Source organism: Haliotis cracherodii, unplaced genomic scaffold (assembly GCF_022045235.1).
Source record: "Haliotis cracherodii isolate W230 unplaced genomic scaffold, xgHalCrac1.p SCAF_13, whole genome shotgun sequence".
Lineage (NCBI taxonomy): Eukaryota > Metazoa > Mollusca > Gastropoda > Lepetellida > Haliotidae > Haliotis > Haliotis cracherodii.
The window spans coordinates 37,883,848-37,901,755 of record NW_027266268.1 but is presented as its reverse complement, the minus strand read 5'-3'; the positions used below and the strand labels follow the sequence as shown (position 1 = coordinate 37,901,755).

The window sequence follows — 17,908 nt, the reverse complement described above, 5'->3', positions numbered from 1 at the left end:
GTCATGAAATACTTCTTAAAATATAAATTAGATATCAACTTTTAGTTTTTTATAGTTTCAGTGTAGCGGCAAGTTTTGTGTAATTGTATATATTTTGTCTTGGATACATCTGGTCATGCTTTCTTGGAGAAAATAGTTTGATTACCTTTTTCTGAACTGACATGTTATATAATTGTGTCATGGCGGCCCAGTTAGCAGATTAACATATCTTGTGATGCTTGTCAAGGAAGTTTCAACAAATAAGGAAATATGAGAAACACGAGTCACACTTGGTGTTCGGTATGTGTGTAGGCGACAGTTTGTAAACACGCTCTAGTTGTGTGTAATAATAGTCCTCCCCTGCTACAAATAGTTGACACACAGGCCACACTTCCTTTTAATCGTTTTATTTTTATTATATTTTGGCAGACCATCAGGTTTGTAATGTCAATCAATATGTTGTTCCTTACTTACCCACATAAACTTTATGTGTCGGTCTGTTTAATAGGAATAAATGAATATTCATTCTGTTGAAATTGCAGAGTTTCATATTTTAGCAATAGCATGTATTAACATGTCAGGGAAAGGGCTTTTTCTTTTAATGAGGGGTTTGACACTAACTGCAATTCATTTGGTCAATTATTGTTTGAAAAGTCAACAGTTCATTTTGTATAAATTTTGTAGTTGTATATTTATACAGTAAACTACAGTTGTAACAAACTCAAGGGACCATTAATTTTAGTTCGTAATAACTATTTTTTGTATTTTTCTGATTTTTGGTTTTAAAACTGGTTGATAATTTTGTAAACCATAAATGTATGTAAAGTGTGTCGCCTTGGATCACATGCAGTGAATGTGTCTGTGTGTTCATGATATCAACCACTGGATTGTCTGGGCCAGTCTTGATTATTTATAGACTGCTGTTTTAACAGTGCTTACTGCTGTGATATATACTGGAATATTGCTGGCTGGTGTGATATACTGGAATATTGCTGGCTGGTGTGATATACTGGAATATTGCTGGCTGGTGTGATATACTGGAATATTGCAGGCTGGTGTGATATACTGGAATATTGCAGGCTGGTGTGATATACTGGAATATTGCAGGCTGGTGTGATATACTGAAATATTGCTGGCTGGTGTGATATACTGGAATATTGCTGGCTGGTGTGATATACTGGAATATTGCTGGCTGGTATGATATACTGGAATATTGCTGGCTGGTGTGATATATAAGAATATTCCAGACAGGTGTCTAGAAGCACATTCACTCTCGATTGCTCCAAGTTGTCTATCTGTGTAGAGAAGCAGGTTTGGTGTATTTACCAAGAGTTTATCACACCAACACTGAACATATCACAGCCTTGCCGGAAGTTTCTTCAGGGAATCTGGGGATGAGGTCACCACAGATTGTAATCAGTCTATTTACTCTACTCATTTAGTATAAGAACAGTCTATGTAACAGTACTTGTGACATGACTTTGATGCCTGTGTTGAGAGCGTGAGGACGTTTCCTACTGTCCTTCTTAGCTGTTAGACTTCACTGACAGATTAGATTAACATAGCAATTGGGAACATTTATTTGAAAAGGCTAATTTAGTTTAAGCAGACTGATGTACTTAGATATATTTCTTTTATATATGGGAGGCACATGTGGCCAAGTCGTCTAAGGTGACGCAATTCACTTTCCAGAGTTGTGTCCCTTGGGCAAACCAGAATCTAATGATTGTGGGTTCGAATCCTCGTTTACCCCAGTTATGTTTCTATGTTTGTCAGCACCGTGCTCTTGGGTTTCACCGAAGTGGTAAACGTCTAAGACCTTCATCACTTCGGGCTTTCTTCCCACATTAAGCTGACATGCCGTGATATAACTGGAATACTGTTCATAGCGACATTAAACCCAACTCACTGGGTTGGTGGGTTTCCTCTCAGTACTGATTCCCCAACAACTGTACAATATGTGACTACAAAGGGGGTTTAATAGTCTGTCTCCCAACTCAAGCCTAGATTGCCTCAGCTCTAAAATTAAGCATTGTTCTGGGCTAGATTTGGATATTATTTTCTATTTTGTGGATGTATATTTAAATAAGACAATTCTATTTCTGGGATTAGAGGTGAGCCTTAGTGTTAATAGAAATAATACATTCTGTAATAGAGTGAATTGTCCAACATACAGTTACAAAAGGCTAAGCCACTGTTTCCCAGGTAAACATGCAAATGAAGAAAATACATGTGGATGTATAGCACTGACCATAATGATGCCATTAGCCTTACTCCAAAGCTGTACTGTATGATAAGATTATTGCACTTATATAGCCATGTGCATGCATGTGTATGTGTGGCTGCTTGCACTAGTCCGGTACTTATGCCGATTTATAGTGCTAGCTCACTGAGATACCATGCCGCAGTTTAACATGAATACCCCACTCAGACACAGTATACTGACTCCGAGCCGACCAGTCCTTGTTTTAGCCCCTTAATGCCGAGCGTCAGACAGGGTAACAACAAGTACCATCTTTTAACGTCTTTTGGTATGACGCGGCCGGGGATCGAACCCACAACCTTCCACTCTCCGTGTGGACGCTCTGCCACTTGACCACATGCGATCCAGAATATTGCTTGAAGAGACATGTTGGGATCTGTTTAGAAAATGTCAATATGTTCCTGTTACCCACAAGTGTAGGATGATCACGTGTATTAATTTTTATGTTTGTAAGTAGGCATTTAATTATTCTCACTGCTAATTGGTCAGTTAAAGCCATGATATGTCACAGTGCTTCACTGTTTTTCACTGAGAAAATATATGACGTCATCCATTGTTCGTGACATCACAAACTGATTACATGACATCATGTTAACAAAAGGCTGCCTTCAGTAAAGTTTATCGGTAGGGTTGACATTCCATTTTCTTTATTTTCTTTCTTAAAATGAGTAATATATATAATAACCTACTCAAAACTCAGAATTACGGCTAATATGTCCCTCGTGAATGAATGCTGTAAACACCTCGCCAAAGGATCAGGATTAACGCCATTCATTTACTCGGGACAGATAATCCGTCATTTGTCATAGCTCATTGGTTCTTCTCTAAATGTTTATGTTGCAATAGTAACATGCCCTTGCTTGTTGCCATTAGCCGAGATGTTCTCCAACAAAAGTGATGCTTGTTTCTTATAGAAAGAACACATCCCACAGTCTAAACACAGCATTTATTTGTTACCAGTAAACCAACCAACACAAAAATAGCATGCCAAATCAAATTTGAAAAATATCCAAACAAAAAAAAAAGAAAATTTGTTATGATCTCCTGAAGCTAAATTGTTACTGAAAGATCGGTTGACCATAACGTTGAAGACAGCATGGCCGAGTGCAGCCACCGTGATGGCTGAAATATCAGGGAAATCACTTAGTCTGTGATTTATTACCCAAGGAATGTTTGCACATGCCGACACATACGTTCCAGTTCAGACTCGAGTGTGGTCACTTGTGTCGAATACTTTCTGTCTCACAGTCAACTCTCACTAGCAACTCAGGGGAACGAACCAAAACAGTTGTCTTGGATTCCTTTCAACTACCCAGCCGTGTCGTGTTCTGGCATTCTACTTCTCCATCTTAGTGATTCCGACGTTTTCATCCCAAACTATATTTATAGTGATCGCATACTACGCAGCCTTGAGTTGAAGTAAAATCAAATTAATCAATGCCTTGTCCATTGGGGATAACACTTGTATTATGTGAACCTTTAGCGAGCATAATACATACTAGTGGTTCCTACTGTATGTATATGACACACATAAGGGTAATAATTTCTTTATAATCATTATATCATTAGTAATATCTCTATAGAAGCCTCTTATGAATTTGTTTGAGTGAACTGCTCCATTCGTCATATGTTGCGAAATTATCAGCATCCATGTTTGTCTACAAGATCACCCACACATGGGGAAAACCAACTTAAACTTAATTGGAGTGTTTGTCAATAGGTAGTCTGTCCCCCAGACCCTAGAGAAAAAATTTAAAAAGGAGTCAACTCAAGTCTAGAATGATGTGGCAAGTCTAGATTTCTTCCGCCCTGAAATGAAGCATTTTTCTGGGCTCCATTTGGATATTATTATTTTTATTTTGTAGATGTATATTTTTTAATAAGATAACTATCTATCTGGGACTAACTGTCAGTCTAGTCAATAGGTAATTGAGCAAGCAGACATTGCCTGGATGTATGGAGATTAAAAGCAGTTCCTGCCGCACGACCTCAATTGCATATTAACCAGATCATGACACATGTGTATCGGATGCATTGGTAACGCAATCCATTGGTAACACAATCCATTGGTAACACAATCCGTTATATGATAAATGTAATTAGAAACTTGAGTGAGGGAGGATGTACCATGTATGTGTTGATCAGCTGACTGCCAGCAGCGAGTCTGGCGATCCATCACCAGATTGTTTATGCAACAATGTCCGTATCTTGTCCAGATAAGGGATAACTAAATACTTAATTTTGTTGGGTGTTGATGGAGTCTTTCTTCATTTAGCATAATGTGATTCCTGATAAGTGAAATCTTTCAAGTAGGATTTATCTGTTTGCTGAGTCACAGCCTCAGTTTGATGTAACGTTTTGAGATTAGATTTCACTCTCTCATGATGTAGTTATTAGCCATGTACATTGACTCTCTGCAATATGGGTGGTCGGGTAGCCTAGTGGTTAAAGCGCTTGCTCGTCACGCCAAAGACCCGGGTTCGATTCCCGACATGGGTACTATGTGTGAAGCCCATTTCTTGCTTGAATATTGCTAAAAGCAACGTAAATCATACGCACTCACTCTGCAATATAAATAAAAAAACCAAAAATATTTCCATGTTTTTATTGAATCTCTACTAAAAGCAGAGTCCATTGTACGATTCCGACTGTTCCGTGAGCCAGGTGAATAAATTATTATCAAATTGTAATGACACCAGGTGTTTATGAAAAGATGAGCATATCCTGCCCCACCGATGGCACCCATCACAAACACATGCAAAGGCAAGCCAATTGTTCATCTGATGCAAAGAAGATGCAAAGAAGGGGTTTTGAAAGAACATCCTTACATGTGAATAATAAGAGCACTGGAAATACAATATTAGATCATTTGAAGCTAATTTCTGTTAATTTTAACATGGAGTCACTTTGGAAAACTGACATCTCATCCTTAATTTTGACTGGGCAGTCAAAGTCCACTCAGTGCTGACCTGATGTGACCTTATGTGGAGAGTACTAGATGCAGAGAGGTGTCAATCTGATTTTAGTAACATCTGAGTTAAATGAGACTGAATAACGAACAGAATACGATGGGAAGTATATATGATGTCCATATTTCAAGACAGGTTGGTTGGTGGGTTTGTTGTTTAACGCCGCACTCAGCAATATTCCAACTATATGATGGCGGTCTGTAAATATTCGAGTCTGGGCCCGACAATCGAGCGATTGACATCATGAACATCGATCCACGTCAGCGAGCCTGACCACTCGATCCCGTTAGTCGCCGCTTACAATAAGCATATTCACCTCTTACGACAAGCATAGTTGCCTTTTACAGGAGAAATTCTGGTATTAGACAACAGTGCTGATATGGGTCCTGTTGGACCATAAACATGTACATCGTCACAAACAATAGTAAACACTTGGCCCACGCCTAGAGCAAATATCAGTAAAAAGTTCCAAATTAAATTTTCCCAATTCATATTCCCATAACTAATGTTTTGGCTTTATAGGGTAACTTCTATATCACTTATAACAGGACCAAGAAAGAGGAAGAGTTTACATTAATGGAATGTTAAAATACAGTGATCGCTCGCTATTGCGCTCTTCGATAAAGCGCTACTTCGGTTACTACTCGCAGTAACGCATGGCTCCCAAAATTTATGTACACTTTTAATACTGAGAGTTTTACACAGACATGATTGTATTGTTGTTCGTTGTTCATTTGCACATAACGCTTCTCATCGCATAATTAACCGTTTATCGCTGAATGGAGTTCTAATAATCTGTTTGAAAACATCTGCGGCAAGTCCCGCAAATACGATTGTTCTACTAGTTAACTTTTCACACTATACATCCTTTGATCTTAGAAGCGCATGCATGCAATAAAAGAGAACCACAAGCGAAGTTCATATTCTTAATTAGTGGGCAATCCAATTTGAGCTGACACTGTCAACTCACATGTAGTTGCTGTCACAGCACATCAGAAATTTGAAAAGTAAGAACTTTTTATAAATCCCAATTTTGAACAAAATGATTTTTTCTCCAAAGTTGCCTGCCAAGGCACTTAGTTTAGAATCCTAGATAAAACCCAGATGTGTGGTCTGGGTCTCCAAGAGAGATGAGATATCCTGTTACAAGAGTCAGAAAAGTTGAACAATTCAGCCAATCAAGGCATACAGAACAACAGGACAAGTAAACGGAGTGATCCATCACACGACTGTCACACAACAGTACGTGTATGCACAACAATGAAGTGTGCAGGCTAACGAGCTCGGTTGTGTTAATTAGTGTCAGACAAGACAAGCATGTGTGACCTCAATTGATCCTGCCGACCAATAGAAGTCTACACACTGGCCAATATTTGGCACCATCCATCACCGCCGCCATTCCGTACTTCTTGGTTCAAAGTCGAAAACATTTACAACCTGCCTTAGTTTGGGTTTTTATTCCACATGGAAACTCATGATGGTGCCATTTCTGTTGTCCCCTGTCGTGAAATTACTGGAATATTGCTGAAAGCAGTGGCAAACAACACTCACTCACTCACTCACTCACTCACTCACTCACTCACTCACTCACTCACTACAAGAAAACAAAAGATGAAAATATATTTCAGTATGCAAATATTTGCATCCACATACCAGATAAACATTTTATGGCATCAAGCATACTGCATTGTGACATCCAGAATACCACTCATAGGTTTCGGCAGCTGGCGTACCAAAAGGGGGTGGCACCTGCAGTCATTGGACAGCGGACAGAGTTCTAGTTCCTAGGAAAGATGGATTGTGAGTTTGAATCCTAGATTCAGCCTGATAATGATCATTGCTTTGTTAGACAATACTTCCAGATTTAACCAAAGATTTTGTGTATGTCTACAATCTGGTCACTTGTCTTCCGTCCATTTTAAGCTGTCATGTGATATGACTGAAATACTTAGTGTTTCACTCACTCACTCACTCACTCACTCACTCACTCACTCACTCATTGGTGTAACAATTCATGTACAACGTAGATCATCAGTAATGTGGGATCCTTAAACGTTTCTTCTATGAGTAAAGACTTCAATGATGCATACTCAACTTTTCTATTTCCAAACATTTAATCAAAAACAAATAAATCCACACACTTTTTGTTTTTCTTGCAAGAAAAACAAAGGCAACTGAGACAAATAGGAAACTCCATGGCAGGGGAAACCACCAACAGATGGCCCCCAAACACAGGTCTGGTCTGGCCTCGGAGTGGCCACTAGCTTCCATCAAGGTCAAGGACACATGTGGTGTAACTGTGTTTACACTGTTGATAAATCAGTTGTTTGGAATCCCGGACAACAGACCTAAATGTGGCCCTGCCAGCCACAGGTAATCCTTGGGTTGTCGTAAACAAGAACCATGTTTCTGTATTGTGGCCAACACTCTCTTGAGGTGATGTGTGAGTTCGTTTAGTGGGAGTTATTCTGGTGAACATTTCAGTGATTTCTGTTTCTTTTTTATCACTTTTCACAGTGGTGAACAATAACAAATAAGTGAACGTGGGGAGTGAATGATATTTTGTGATGCAGGCAACAGTATGCCAACTTCAACACAATGTCAGATGTCCAAAATAGAAATTGAGAAAGAAAATATACTAATTAACAACTGTGTCCTATGACATTTTCAATGTCAGTACAGTAAACTACGGTTAAAACGAACTCGAAGGGACCACTATTTTTAGTTCGTAATAACCGTAGTCATTATAAGCCTATATACAGCATATAAACAACAAATGGCCGGGACTAAGAAATAAGTTTGTTATATCGGTAAGTTCGTTATAAGCTTGTTCGTAATAAACGTAGTTTTCTGTATTTCAAATTCTGACATTTACAGTTTGTCAAAACAGATCTGCCTCATCCCAGTCTCTTGTCTCTGCATTCATACCCCTCTTGTTCAAAGCTGTTTGATCAAGATTACGACATTAGACGCCTCAGTAATGTTTTCAAAACGTTTTATGATAGACACGTGGACATTTCCAAATTTGGCGCCTCATTGACAAAAATGATGTCTGAAACAATTCTCTATTTGGTCGTGTACCATATGTTCCCATGTATGTTCAGGTGAACACTTGACTTGCCTTTGCATGTGTTTGTGATGGGTGCCAGTGGGACAGGATATGCTCACCTTTTCGCAAGCTCCTAATATCATCACTATTTGATATGATTCATAAACACATGCTTGTAATATAGTCTAATCATAGAATGGATTCTGTTTTGTCGCTATTTCAAATGTCTTTACTTAAAAAAACTCTCTTTAATATTCTTCCTAGTTTTGATTATTTTCATAATGTAATGAAGTATTCTAATTTTAAATCCAACATTGTGGTATTTGTAGTCTTTTATAAGCACCACTCTTGGACACTTGTCGTTCAACAGTGTTATGTGTCTACCTTATAGTAGAGGAGTGTTATGTGTTTACCTTACAGTAGAGGAGTGTTATGTGTCTTCCTTAGGCGACACTTTTTTTATTTCTTGGTTTACGGATTTCAAACTCATTTCAAAAGTGAGGCAGGCCAATTAAAAAAAAAAAAAAAAAAAGCCTCTCACATTTTTTATCTGAATTTTGTCTTAAAAAGTTAGGTAGGTATGAAAAAAAATATCCTGGCGTAATAAAAGTAAAATAACTAAATTTTTCAAGAACATTTTATTATATCCCTTGCACTCAGCTTGTGCAGGGATGACAACATAACAATATTCGTGTCATGGGTGGAAATGCATGAAAGACGCTGCTATTTTGGCAGCAAATGCATGGGCAACGTTTAACTCTTTCAACACCAGCCAACCAGAAGATTACTGCTGTGACACCAAGTTCCCAGAGACTGTTGTGTGATAAATGAAACCAACATTTATCAATGAATTATCTGCTGAAATTAACATCTTTGCTACTACATGTTTGGCCATACACTATTTGAAAGGTCTAATTAATCCTATTGTTTATAAATATGAAAGTTATGTGTATTTCATTATTTAAATAATTCATGAACAACTAAATAAAGTTCGTTTTAAATAAATAATAATGTAAGCTAAAACATTCATAACGTCCAAATTTAGAGCAAATCTAACGATTTGTTCGGCAAATATAAGAATTCATAAAATCCACTTACCTATTTCTTTTTAATTTTCATTTGTTTACGTTGAACATTATTTTAAAAAGAATTACAAATAATATCTGTCATCACCCATTTCCCGATGATAGTGGCTGTCCGCTCACTAACATGAGGAAATACCTCGGTTTTCAAAGCTTCGTATGAATAACACATACGTCCTGCCATGTCAGTATACATTAAAAAAACTTATCTTGTTTCACCGACAAAATCTGCTACAAGGTTCGTGATTAGTCAAATTTAAGCACGTGACCTAAGGCAGCTAATCAAATTACAGCAAAGATAATTTTCAGACTTTGGCGAAAGGTTTGTGTTAAATCATGTTATTCTGAACGTTTTAGCATGAAATCGCGATCTATATTAAAAATATGGAACTTTATGGATGCATAGAGCTAGGTTACGAGCTGTGACAAAGATTTCTTATGCATATATTTTGGCATTAAGACATCGTGTCCGAGCCGAGAAATCCAGGCGACGAAAGCCGAGATGTCATTTGACTTACGATATGCGATCGCACGAAAAGTTGGAAATAATAACTAAGATGTCAGTTTGGCACCTTTTATAGATACATTTTTGATAATGTGTCCGAGAATTTTATTTTCAATAACATTGCGGGAAATAGTGTCAAGTGAATATATTTATAATCTATAGATAAAAAATGATAAAATCAAATGGAATAGGTATTTCAGACATTGTGAAATGTGATAGATTTAATAAATGAATGATGTGACAAGTAGGTTAATATAATTATAAACTATTTTGACGTGGCTTGGACGGTTTACCGTGCGGTGTGACTTGTGGCTTTGAACGGCCAACAGTGTTGAAATAGTTAAACTGGTCACCACTGCGCTTTGCGTTGACATGCTTTGATGGTATAAAGAAGGATCCCAGCAAGAAATATCAGAGTGACTTCCCTTTGCTTTACGCTCGACGAGGAAAAGAAATCTTTTTTTGTTTGAACTTTTTGTCGAAAAGATCGGCGGTAATAAAAAAAGGGTAATTTTCATTTTTATTTTTTTTTAACATTTGGACTTTGAAAGAGCGGCGCATCCGTAAACCAACAAATAAAAAAAATGTCGCCTTACAGTAGAGGAGTGTTATGTGTCTACCTTTTAGTAGAGGAGTGTTATGTGTCCACCTTATAGTAGAGGAGTGTTATGTGTCTACCTTACAGTAGAGGAGTGTTATTCGTCCACCTTATAGTAGAGGAGTGTTATGTGTCTACCTTACAGTAGAGGAGTGTTATGTGTCTACCTTACAGTAGGGGAGTGTTATGTGTCTACCTTACAGTAGAGGAGTGTTATGTGTCTACCTTACAGTAGAGGAGTGTTATGTGTCTACCTTACAGTAGGGGAGTGTTATGTGTCTATCTTACAGTAGAGGAGTGTTATGTCAACTTATGTTTCTACCTTATAGTAGAGGAGTGTTATGTGTCTACCTTACATTAGAGGAGTGTTATGTGTCTAACTTACAGTAGAGGAGTGTTATGTGTCTACCTTTTAGTAGAGGAGTGTTATGTGTCTACCTTACAGTAGAGGAGTGTTATGTGTCCACCTTATAGTAGAGGAGTGTTATGTGTCTACCTTACAGTAGGGGAGTGTTATGTGTCTACCTTACAGTAGGGGAGTGTTATGTGTCTACTTTACAGTAGGGGAGTGTTATGTGTCTACCTTACAGTAGGGGAGTGTTATGTGTCTACCTTACATTAGAGGAGTGTTATGTGTCTACCTTACAGTAGAGGAGTGTTATGTGTCTATCTTACAGTAGAGGAGTGTTATGTGTCTATCTTACAGTAGAGGAGTGTTATGTCAACTTATGTTTCTACCTTATAGTAGAGGAGTGTTATGTGTCTACCTTACATTAGAGGAGTGTTATGTGTCTACCTTATAGTAGAGGAGTGTTATGTGTCTATCTTACAGTAGAGGAGTGTTATGTGTCTACCTTATAGTAGAGGAGTGTAATGTGTCTACCTTACAGTAGAGGAGTGTAATGTGTCTACCTTACAGTAGAGGAGTGTTATGTGTCTACCTTTCAGTAGAGGAGTGTTATGTGTCTACCTTACAGTAGAGGAGTGTTATGTGTCTATCTTACAGTAGGGGAGTGTTATGTGTCTACCTTACAGTAGAGGAGTGTTATGTCAACTTATGTTTCTACCTTATAGTAGAGGAGTGTTATGTGTCTACCTTACAGTAGAGGAGTGTTATGTGTCTACCTTACAGTAGAGGAGTGTTATGTGTCTACCTTACAGTAGAGGAGTGTTATGTGTCTACCTTACAGTAGAGGAGTGTTATGTCAACTTATGTGTCTACCTTACATAAATCTAGGATAACATATATGTTTCAGTTTCATGGTGCAAAGTTATCTTTGTGGTTGGACCACAAAATTTATGTTTAACTTTCTCCCAAGCCCCACAAATTAGGCAGCTGAAAAAGAGATCTGGATGTAAGCTGGATCAATCACTAACAGAGCTTCATTAGAAACAGGTGTGTGAGTCTGAGACTAGCTGCTGGTTTTAATGGAAGTGACATGCTTGCTTGTAGATTCTAAACAGAAATTGCATACTCAAATTTTGGCATGGAAACAAAACTTCCGGTTTCGAGGAATGTCAACCTTTCCTCCTCCTCCTCTCTCCCCTCCCTCCCCCCACAAACCACTCTCCTCCCCTCCCCTCCCCCCACAAACCACTCTCCTCCCCTCCCCCCACAAACCACTCTCCTCCCCTCCCCTCCCCCCACAAACCACTCTCCCCATCCTCCTCAAACCACTCTCCCCATCCCCCCACCAACCACTCTCCTCCGAAATCTCACAGGTTCTGGATTTCTATCTTATCATGTATGAATCATGAATCTAAAATACACTTTATACTTCAGCATCGGCAGACTTACTTAGGGGGCATCTCAAAGCACGAGTTTTGAACTTCCGACATGTCACGTACACAAATATGGCTAAAATGAGTCAGAAAAGCAGATGTTTAGATTGGTTGGTTGGTTGGTTGGTTGGTTGCACTCAGCAATATTCCAGCTATATGATGGCGGTCTGTAGATAATCAAGTCTGGACCAGACAATCCAGTGATTGATATCATGAGCATCGATCCTCGTAATGTGGGATCGATGACATGCATCAACCAAGTCAGCTAGGCTGACCACCCTGTCCCGTTTGCTGAAGACCTATTCTACCCCGGATCTCCACGGGTCCAGATGTTTAGAACTTCATATGGAAATCAAAATATGAGCATGTCTGCCATCTATGGTGAATGTTTTACCAAATGTTTGTGATTTTTTTATCTACATGTTGTTTATCATACCCTGTCCAAGACAAAGTTTTGATTTCAACCATGGGCCCTGTTTGGATGTTTGAACAATTAAAGTGAGTGAATATGGTTTTATGCAGCTTTTAGCAATATTCCAGCAATATCACGGCGGGGGACACCAGAAATGGGCTTGACACATTAAACCCATGTCGGGAATCGAACCTGGCGTGACGAGCGAACGCTTTAACCACTAGGCTACCCAACCGCCCCTTGAACAATTGAAAGTCAGCCTACAGATGAGTGAGTGAGTGAGTGAGTGATTATTTACATATTCCCATCATATAGCTGAAATATTGCTGAGTGTGGCATTAAACAAGAAACTAACAATCACTGGGTTGTCTGGTCCAAACTTGATTATTTACTGTTCTCTGTCATAAATCTGGAAAAGTTCTGAGTGATGCATTAAACAACAAAACAAACAAAATCTTAATAATGGACCCATTCAAGTATTCCATCTCTTCGCGATCTTTGTACAATCTCCATGCAGACCTGTGTGCATGATTCAGTGTAATTAGCTTCATTGCTTTTGACACGGTCCCTCGTGTCGTGCCACTGCAACTCCGAGCATCAAGTACAATTGGACAACTTAACATTGGAACCCTCGTCTAACACATCTGAGAGTTATCTCACTGCTTCTATCTCGAGATAAGACTGATGACATCATGTCCCTAGTCACCTGAGAAATTTATGTATCTGTTACGTACACAGAACTCACCTGTTCGTTGCCACACACGGAACATCAGCGACATGTCTGTTTGCTTGTACAGAGATAGGGCAGTAACGGAACTCTACATAGTCAGGAAACTGCTAGATTTTGGAGGCACATAGATCTCATCGTGTTGAGAGACAGTCCAACTGATGCAGTTGGATTTCTTTAAAAAGTCTGTCAAGGTTAAAGAAAAACGGCTAAATAAGTTGGCGGATTTGGGAGTTTCTTCTCATCTGTTTACATTTGAAGCGAGAAACAGTTTATGATGTAGGTTGAGTGTTTACAATTAGTCCAACTTTGTTGATCTGGCAATGGATAAAAGAGTTGGAAGAGCTTCTGGCTGTTTCTGATATTCCCTCCTACACAGGAAGCCCTGTGGGAGTGCCGGGACATAGAGGACGTTGAGTGGCACTCCGGAGTGCCGGCCTGTCGTACATCCAGTCAGATGAAGTGTTTTCCGGGGTGTAATTAACACATCAAAGATGGCGATAGTGCTGGAGATTGTGATGGTACGATGACTGTCCTGGTAAAGTTGTGCAGCTGGAGATCATCGCTTGGTGTAATTAGCCAGGGTTATTAACCTGGAATTACTCTTGTAACTAATGCTCCTGTCAGAGTAAATTGCTCTGTGTTTTATGGTTGTGATGGGAGACTTTGGGTCACGGGTAGCTCAGTGGTTGAAATGTTTGCCGGGCGGACCTGGTTGGATTGATTACATCAGTTCTAAAACCATTCCTTGGTATCTCCCCCTGTGAATTTTGATCAATCAATCAATCAATCAATCAATCAGCTGTTGGATTCTTTAAAGGGGGTGATGTGTACTTTTTATGACATCTTGAATAAGCATGCTAGCTGTCATGAAATCTGGAATAAAAAGGATTGGCACCTAACAAAATGTTTATATATTTGTTCAAGATCAGACAGAAATCTGCAACAGAGTTTATTTTGTTGTAATCAGTGTTCTAGCATAGAATGATGTTTGTGAGGTTTTGCCAACGCTTGACTAAGAATCAAGTGTGGGTGGTGGAGACTGACAGCGTTCACCGTGTGACCCAGGAAGGTTGGTTGGTTGGTTTGTTGTTTAACGCCGCTCTCAGCAATATTCTAGCTATATGACGACGGTCTGTAAATAATCTAGTCTGGACCAGACAATCCAGTGATTGATATCATAAGCATAGATCCACGCAATTGGGATCACTGCTATGTATCAACCAAGTCAGTGAGCCTGACCACCCAATCCCGTTAGTCGCCTTTTACGACAAGCATAGTCGCCTTTTACGGCAAGCATGGGTTGCTGAAGACCTATTCTACCCCGGATCTTCACGGGTCGACCCAGGAAGGTCAGCCCACTTGTCACACCACCTCCTGCATACCATGAGGATACCTTTCAACATCAGATAAACAGACAGGGGTAAAGCTGCGTCCCTGCATTGTCATGGAAACAGAATGATGATGTCTTCAGATGTTGCTGTATTGGAGGACAGGCTGACCACATGTCTCAGGCTCTGCAATTCGCTGTGTTGTGTTACTTCCCTTAATTGTGCCAGGATCCGCTGAATGGCAGGATGATACCCCAGCTTCATACTGATATTGATCCTTGGCTTGTCAGCACCATATACACACCTATGGCTTCATGAAGCTGGAAAATGTCGGAGACCTACGCCACTTGGGCTTTCCTCCAGCACTCACCTGCCAGGATGTAACTGAATTACTTTTCCAAAAAAGTGAATTATTTTTTTCCATTATCATAAAAAATCTCTACTAAAATCAGTGTCTGTTGTATTTTCCCAACTATATTATATAAAACATGTGTTTATGAATCACTATCAAATAGTGATGCAACGTGGTGTTCAGGAAAACTGAAATAATCCTGCCCCTCCTGTGGCACCCATCACAAACACATGCAAAGGCAAGTCAATTACTCACCTGAAAAACATGGGAACATATTGTTCAAGTCAAAATAGGAAATTGCATCAGACATAGGTTTTGTCACAATCTCATAAAAATCAGATCTTAGTTCTCGCTGCCGCTAAACAAAGATCTGAGGACATCCCATTATGGGTCACGTCAGACCAACCTTGTGCGAACTTTGACCGACCAATGGAATGACCTATCAGAAGGCAGCTTTCTCCAGCTTTACGGCACTAATTTCAAATTGGCGACTACACTTCGAAACATATTGTGACAAATTCTCAATTACAAATTTGAAACCTGAACAAAAGAACATTCTGGAATGGCTAATAGATAGTATGGATTCGGTCGTTAAACCTGTAACTATTGTTCGGAATACCCCGTGTTAAAGTTTTCGAGGTTGCATGATTCGAACTCACATTCCGACTGTCACTTTCATAATCTGGTAAGTGACGCTCTGATGGATCGGATGAAAGGTCGTTCTGACATGACCCCTAATGGGATGTCTTCAGATCTTTGTTTAGCAGTAGCGAGAACTAAGGTCTGATTTTAATGAGATTCCCTTTGTCACTGATGGGTCTGATTGAGAAATATCCTCAACATGTCTAACATAAAACATTTTGAAAGCTGTACTGAGGCCCTGAATGCTGTAACCTTGTCACTCACTCGACCTTTTATTGACATGTCTGATCTGACAATATTTGCTTCTGTTTCAGGACCAGCCCTCCATCGCCCCTCTCTCACCCCGACTACCACAGCCTCCAGGTGTCACCAGAGAAGCTCCGACAAGATCTCCAGAAGGAGCTCAACGCAGATCCTTCAGAGCTGAAGAGCAAGTCCTGGTACCATGGTAATATCTCCCGGCAACGAGCTGAAGCCCTGGTTGCCGGGGACGGCGACTTCCTTGTGAGAGACTGCATCTCGCGACCAGGAGACTTTGTGTTGACATGTTGCTGGAAGAGTGTTCCTCTCCACTTCATGATAAACGCTTTAGTTGGAGATTCCCTTCTCGGTGCCCTACCAAAGATCTATTATCAATTTGAAGATGAGTCTTTTAACAGTATTCAGGTCTTAATTCATTACTATCAATCCAAAGCTAAGCCCGTGACCAACGCATCATCCGCTGTGCTTAAGACTCCCATCGCTCGGTCCATGCCACTCAGTTACTATGACTCAAAGTATGGGGCTTTGACAAGCCTCGCAGCAGTCAACATTTATTCATCGAGACAGAGCCCAAAAGGAAGCCCTCTTTCCACCCCAACAGGAAGTCCTTTTGGAAGTCCAGGAATGAACCGAAAAGGTCCCAAACGTACAGGCAGTCAACCCTTGTTGTCCATGGATGACATTGGAGATGACCGAAGCCGGTCACCATCAATGGACCGGTGTGACAGTCTACCGATGATCAACACTCCAACCGCCAGCCCCCAACTGTCCGTGAGGAAGGAGTTCCAGTCTGCGTATCACCAACGGTCAGGCAGTGAACCCGTGCTGACCCCAAATGGCGGTCTGGCTCCTTGTCCGCAGAATGGGACTGAGAAGGGAGGATCAGATAGTGACCTGTCCAAACCCCCTCCCCCTAAACCAAGTCGCATACCTTCCGTGAAGTACAAGCAGCGACCTCTGGTGGAGGTGCGCAACAAGTTTCTGTACGAAGACGATGGCCGTGATTACTCTGATTATTGTCAGGTGAAGGAGAGTCCGAGCTGGTTGACGGATAATCAGAACAATGTGATGAACCGGGTGAAGCAGCTGAACAGTGGGGGGAGGCTGGACAATGACCCCCAGGGGGACAAAGACATTTATGATAATAATTTCAACAACCTTAAAAAAACACTTACAAGCACACCCAATATGAAAAAAGATCCATCATCGAGAGTGCGACTTTTCTCGGACACCAGGTTTTCCGTGATTGACACAAGTGACCCGGACTCTCCTATAGACCCCGTGATCGATGATCGCGGACCAGAAAGCTGTGTTTATGATGTCAATTACCTCAAGCAAAGGAAAATTACAACACCGAAGGTCAAATCTCATATGAGTTATACCCCTTATGACCTGAGAACAAGTTTGTTGCACAGTGACAATAAGCCACTGGATGCTTCTTCCATGATCTCAATCAAGACGATGGTGTTGGACGGGAGTCCTAAAGTTGTTGCTCAACATATGACCAAAGTGGACTTACAATCGCTCAATATTCTGAAGGAACATGACTTTGGGGTCGGAGTCCAGTCCGGGTTGGAACTTCTGACCTTGCCTCAAGGGAAGCAACTGCGACAGGACTTGATTGAGAGGTATGTACTACTTAAATATAACTGCAACAAGATAAATATGGCACCTAGGTTTTCAAGACTCAGAAAGTTTCAAGATATACACTACAATGAACATGTCGATGATAAGTTCTTTGAAAGTCATTTAGAAGTGATACACATAAGGAAGAGAATTTACGGATGTCAACTTCTTTATTACGAGGAACACAACATTTCGGAGTATATGCTTACTCCTTCATCAGGTGAATGATTGCCATGAGGCAGAGAGCATATATATGAAAATGTAAGGACAACAAAAGTAATAAGATAACAAAGATGGAAACCTGAAAAAGGGAAGCCAACAGATAATTGG

The 17,908-nt window shown here is 40.1% G+C and overlaps 1 protein-coding gene across 4 annotated transcripts in view; it reads left to right on the top strand.

Annotated features, from left to right (window-relative positions):
- LOC139459902 (breast cancer anti-estrogen resistance protein 3 homolog) overlaps positions 1-17,908 on the top strand; it is a 148,088-nt gene that overhangs the window by 124,602 nt on the left and 5,578 nt on the right. For all 4 annotated transcript variants that reach the window (XM_071241622.1, XM_071241623.1, XM_071241626.1 and 1 more), the window contains exon 5: positions 16,006-17,580. In XM_071241622.1, the coding sequence (XP_071097723.1) occupies positions 16,006-17,580 (1,575 nt within the window). The remainder of the gene's footprint in view (positions 1-16,005; positions 17,581-17,908) is intronic.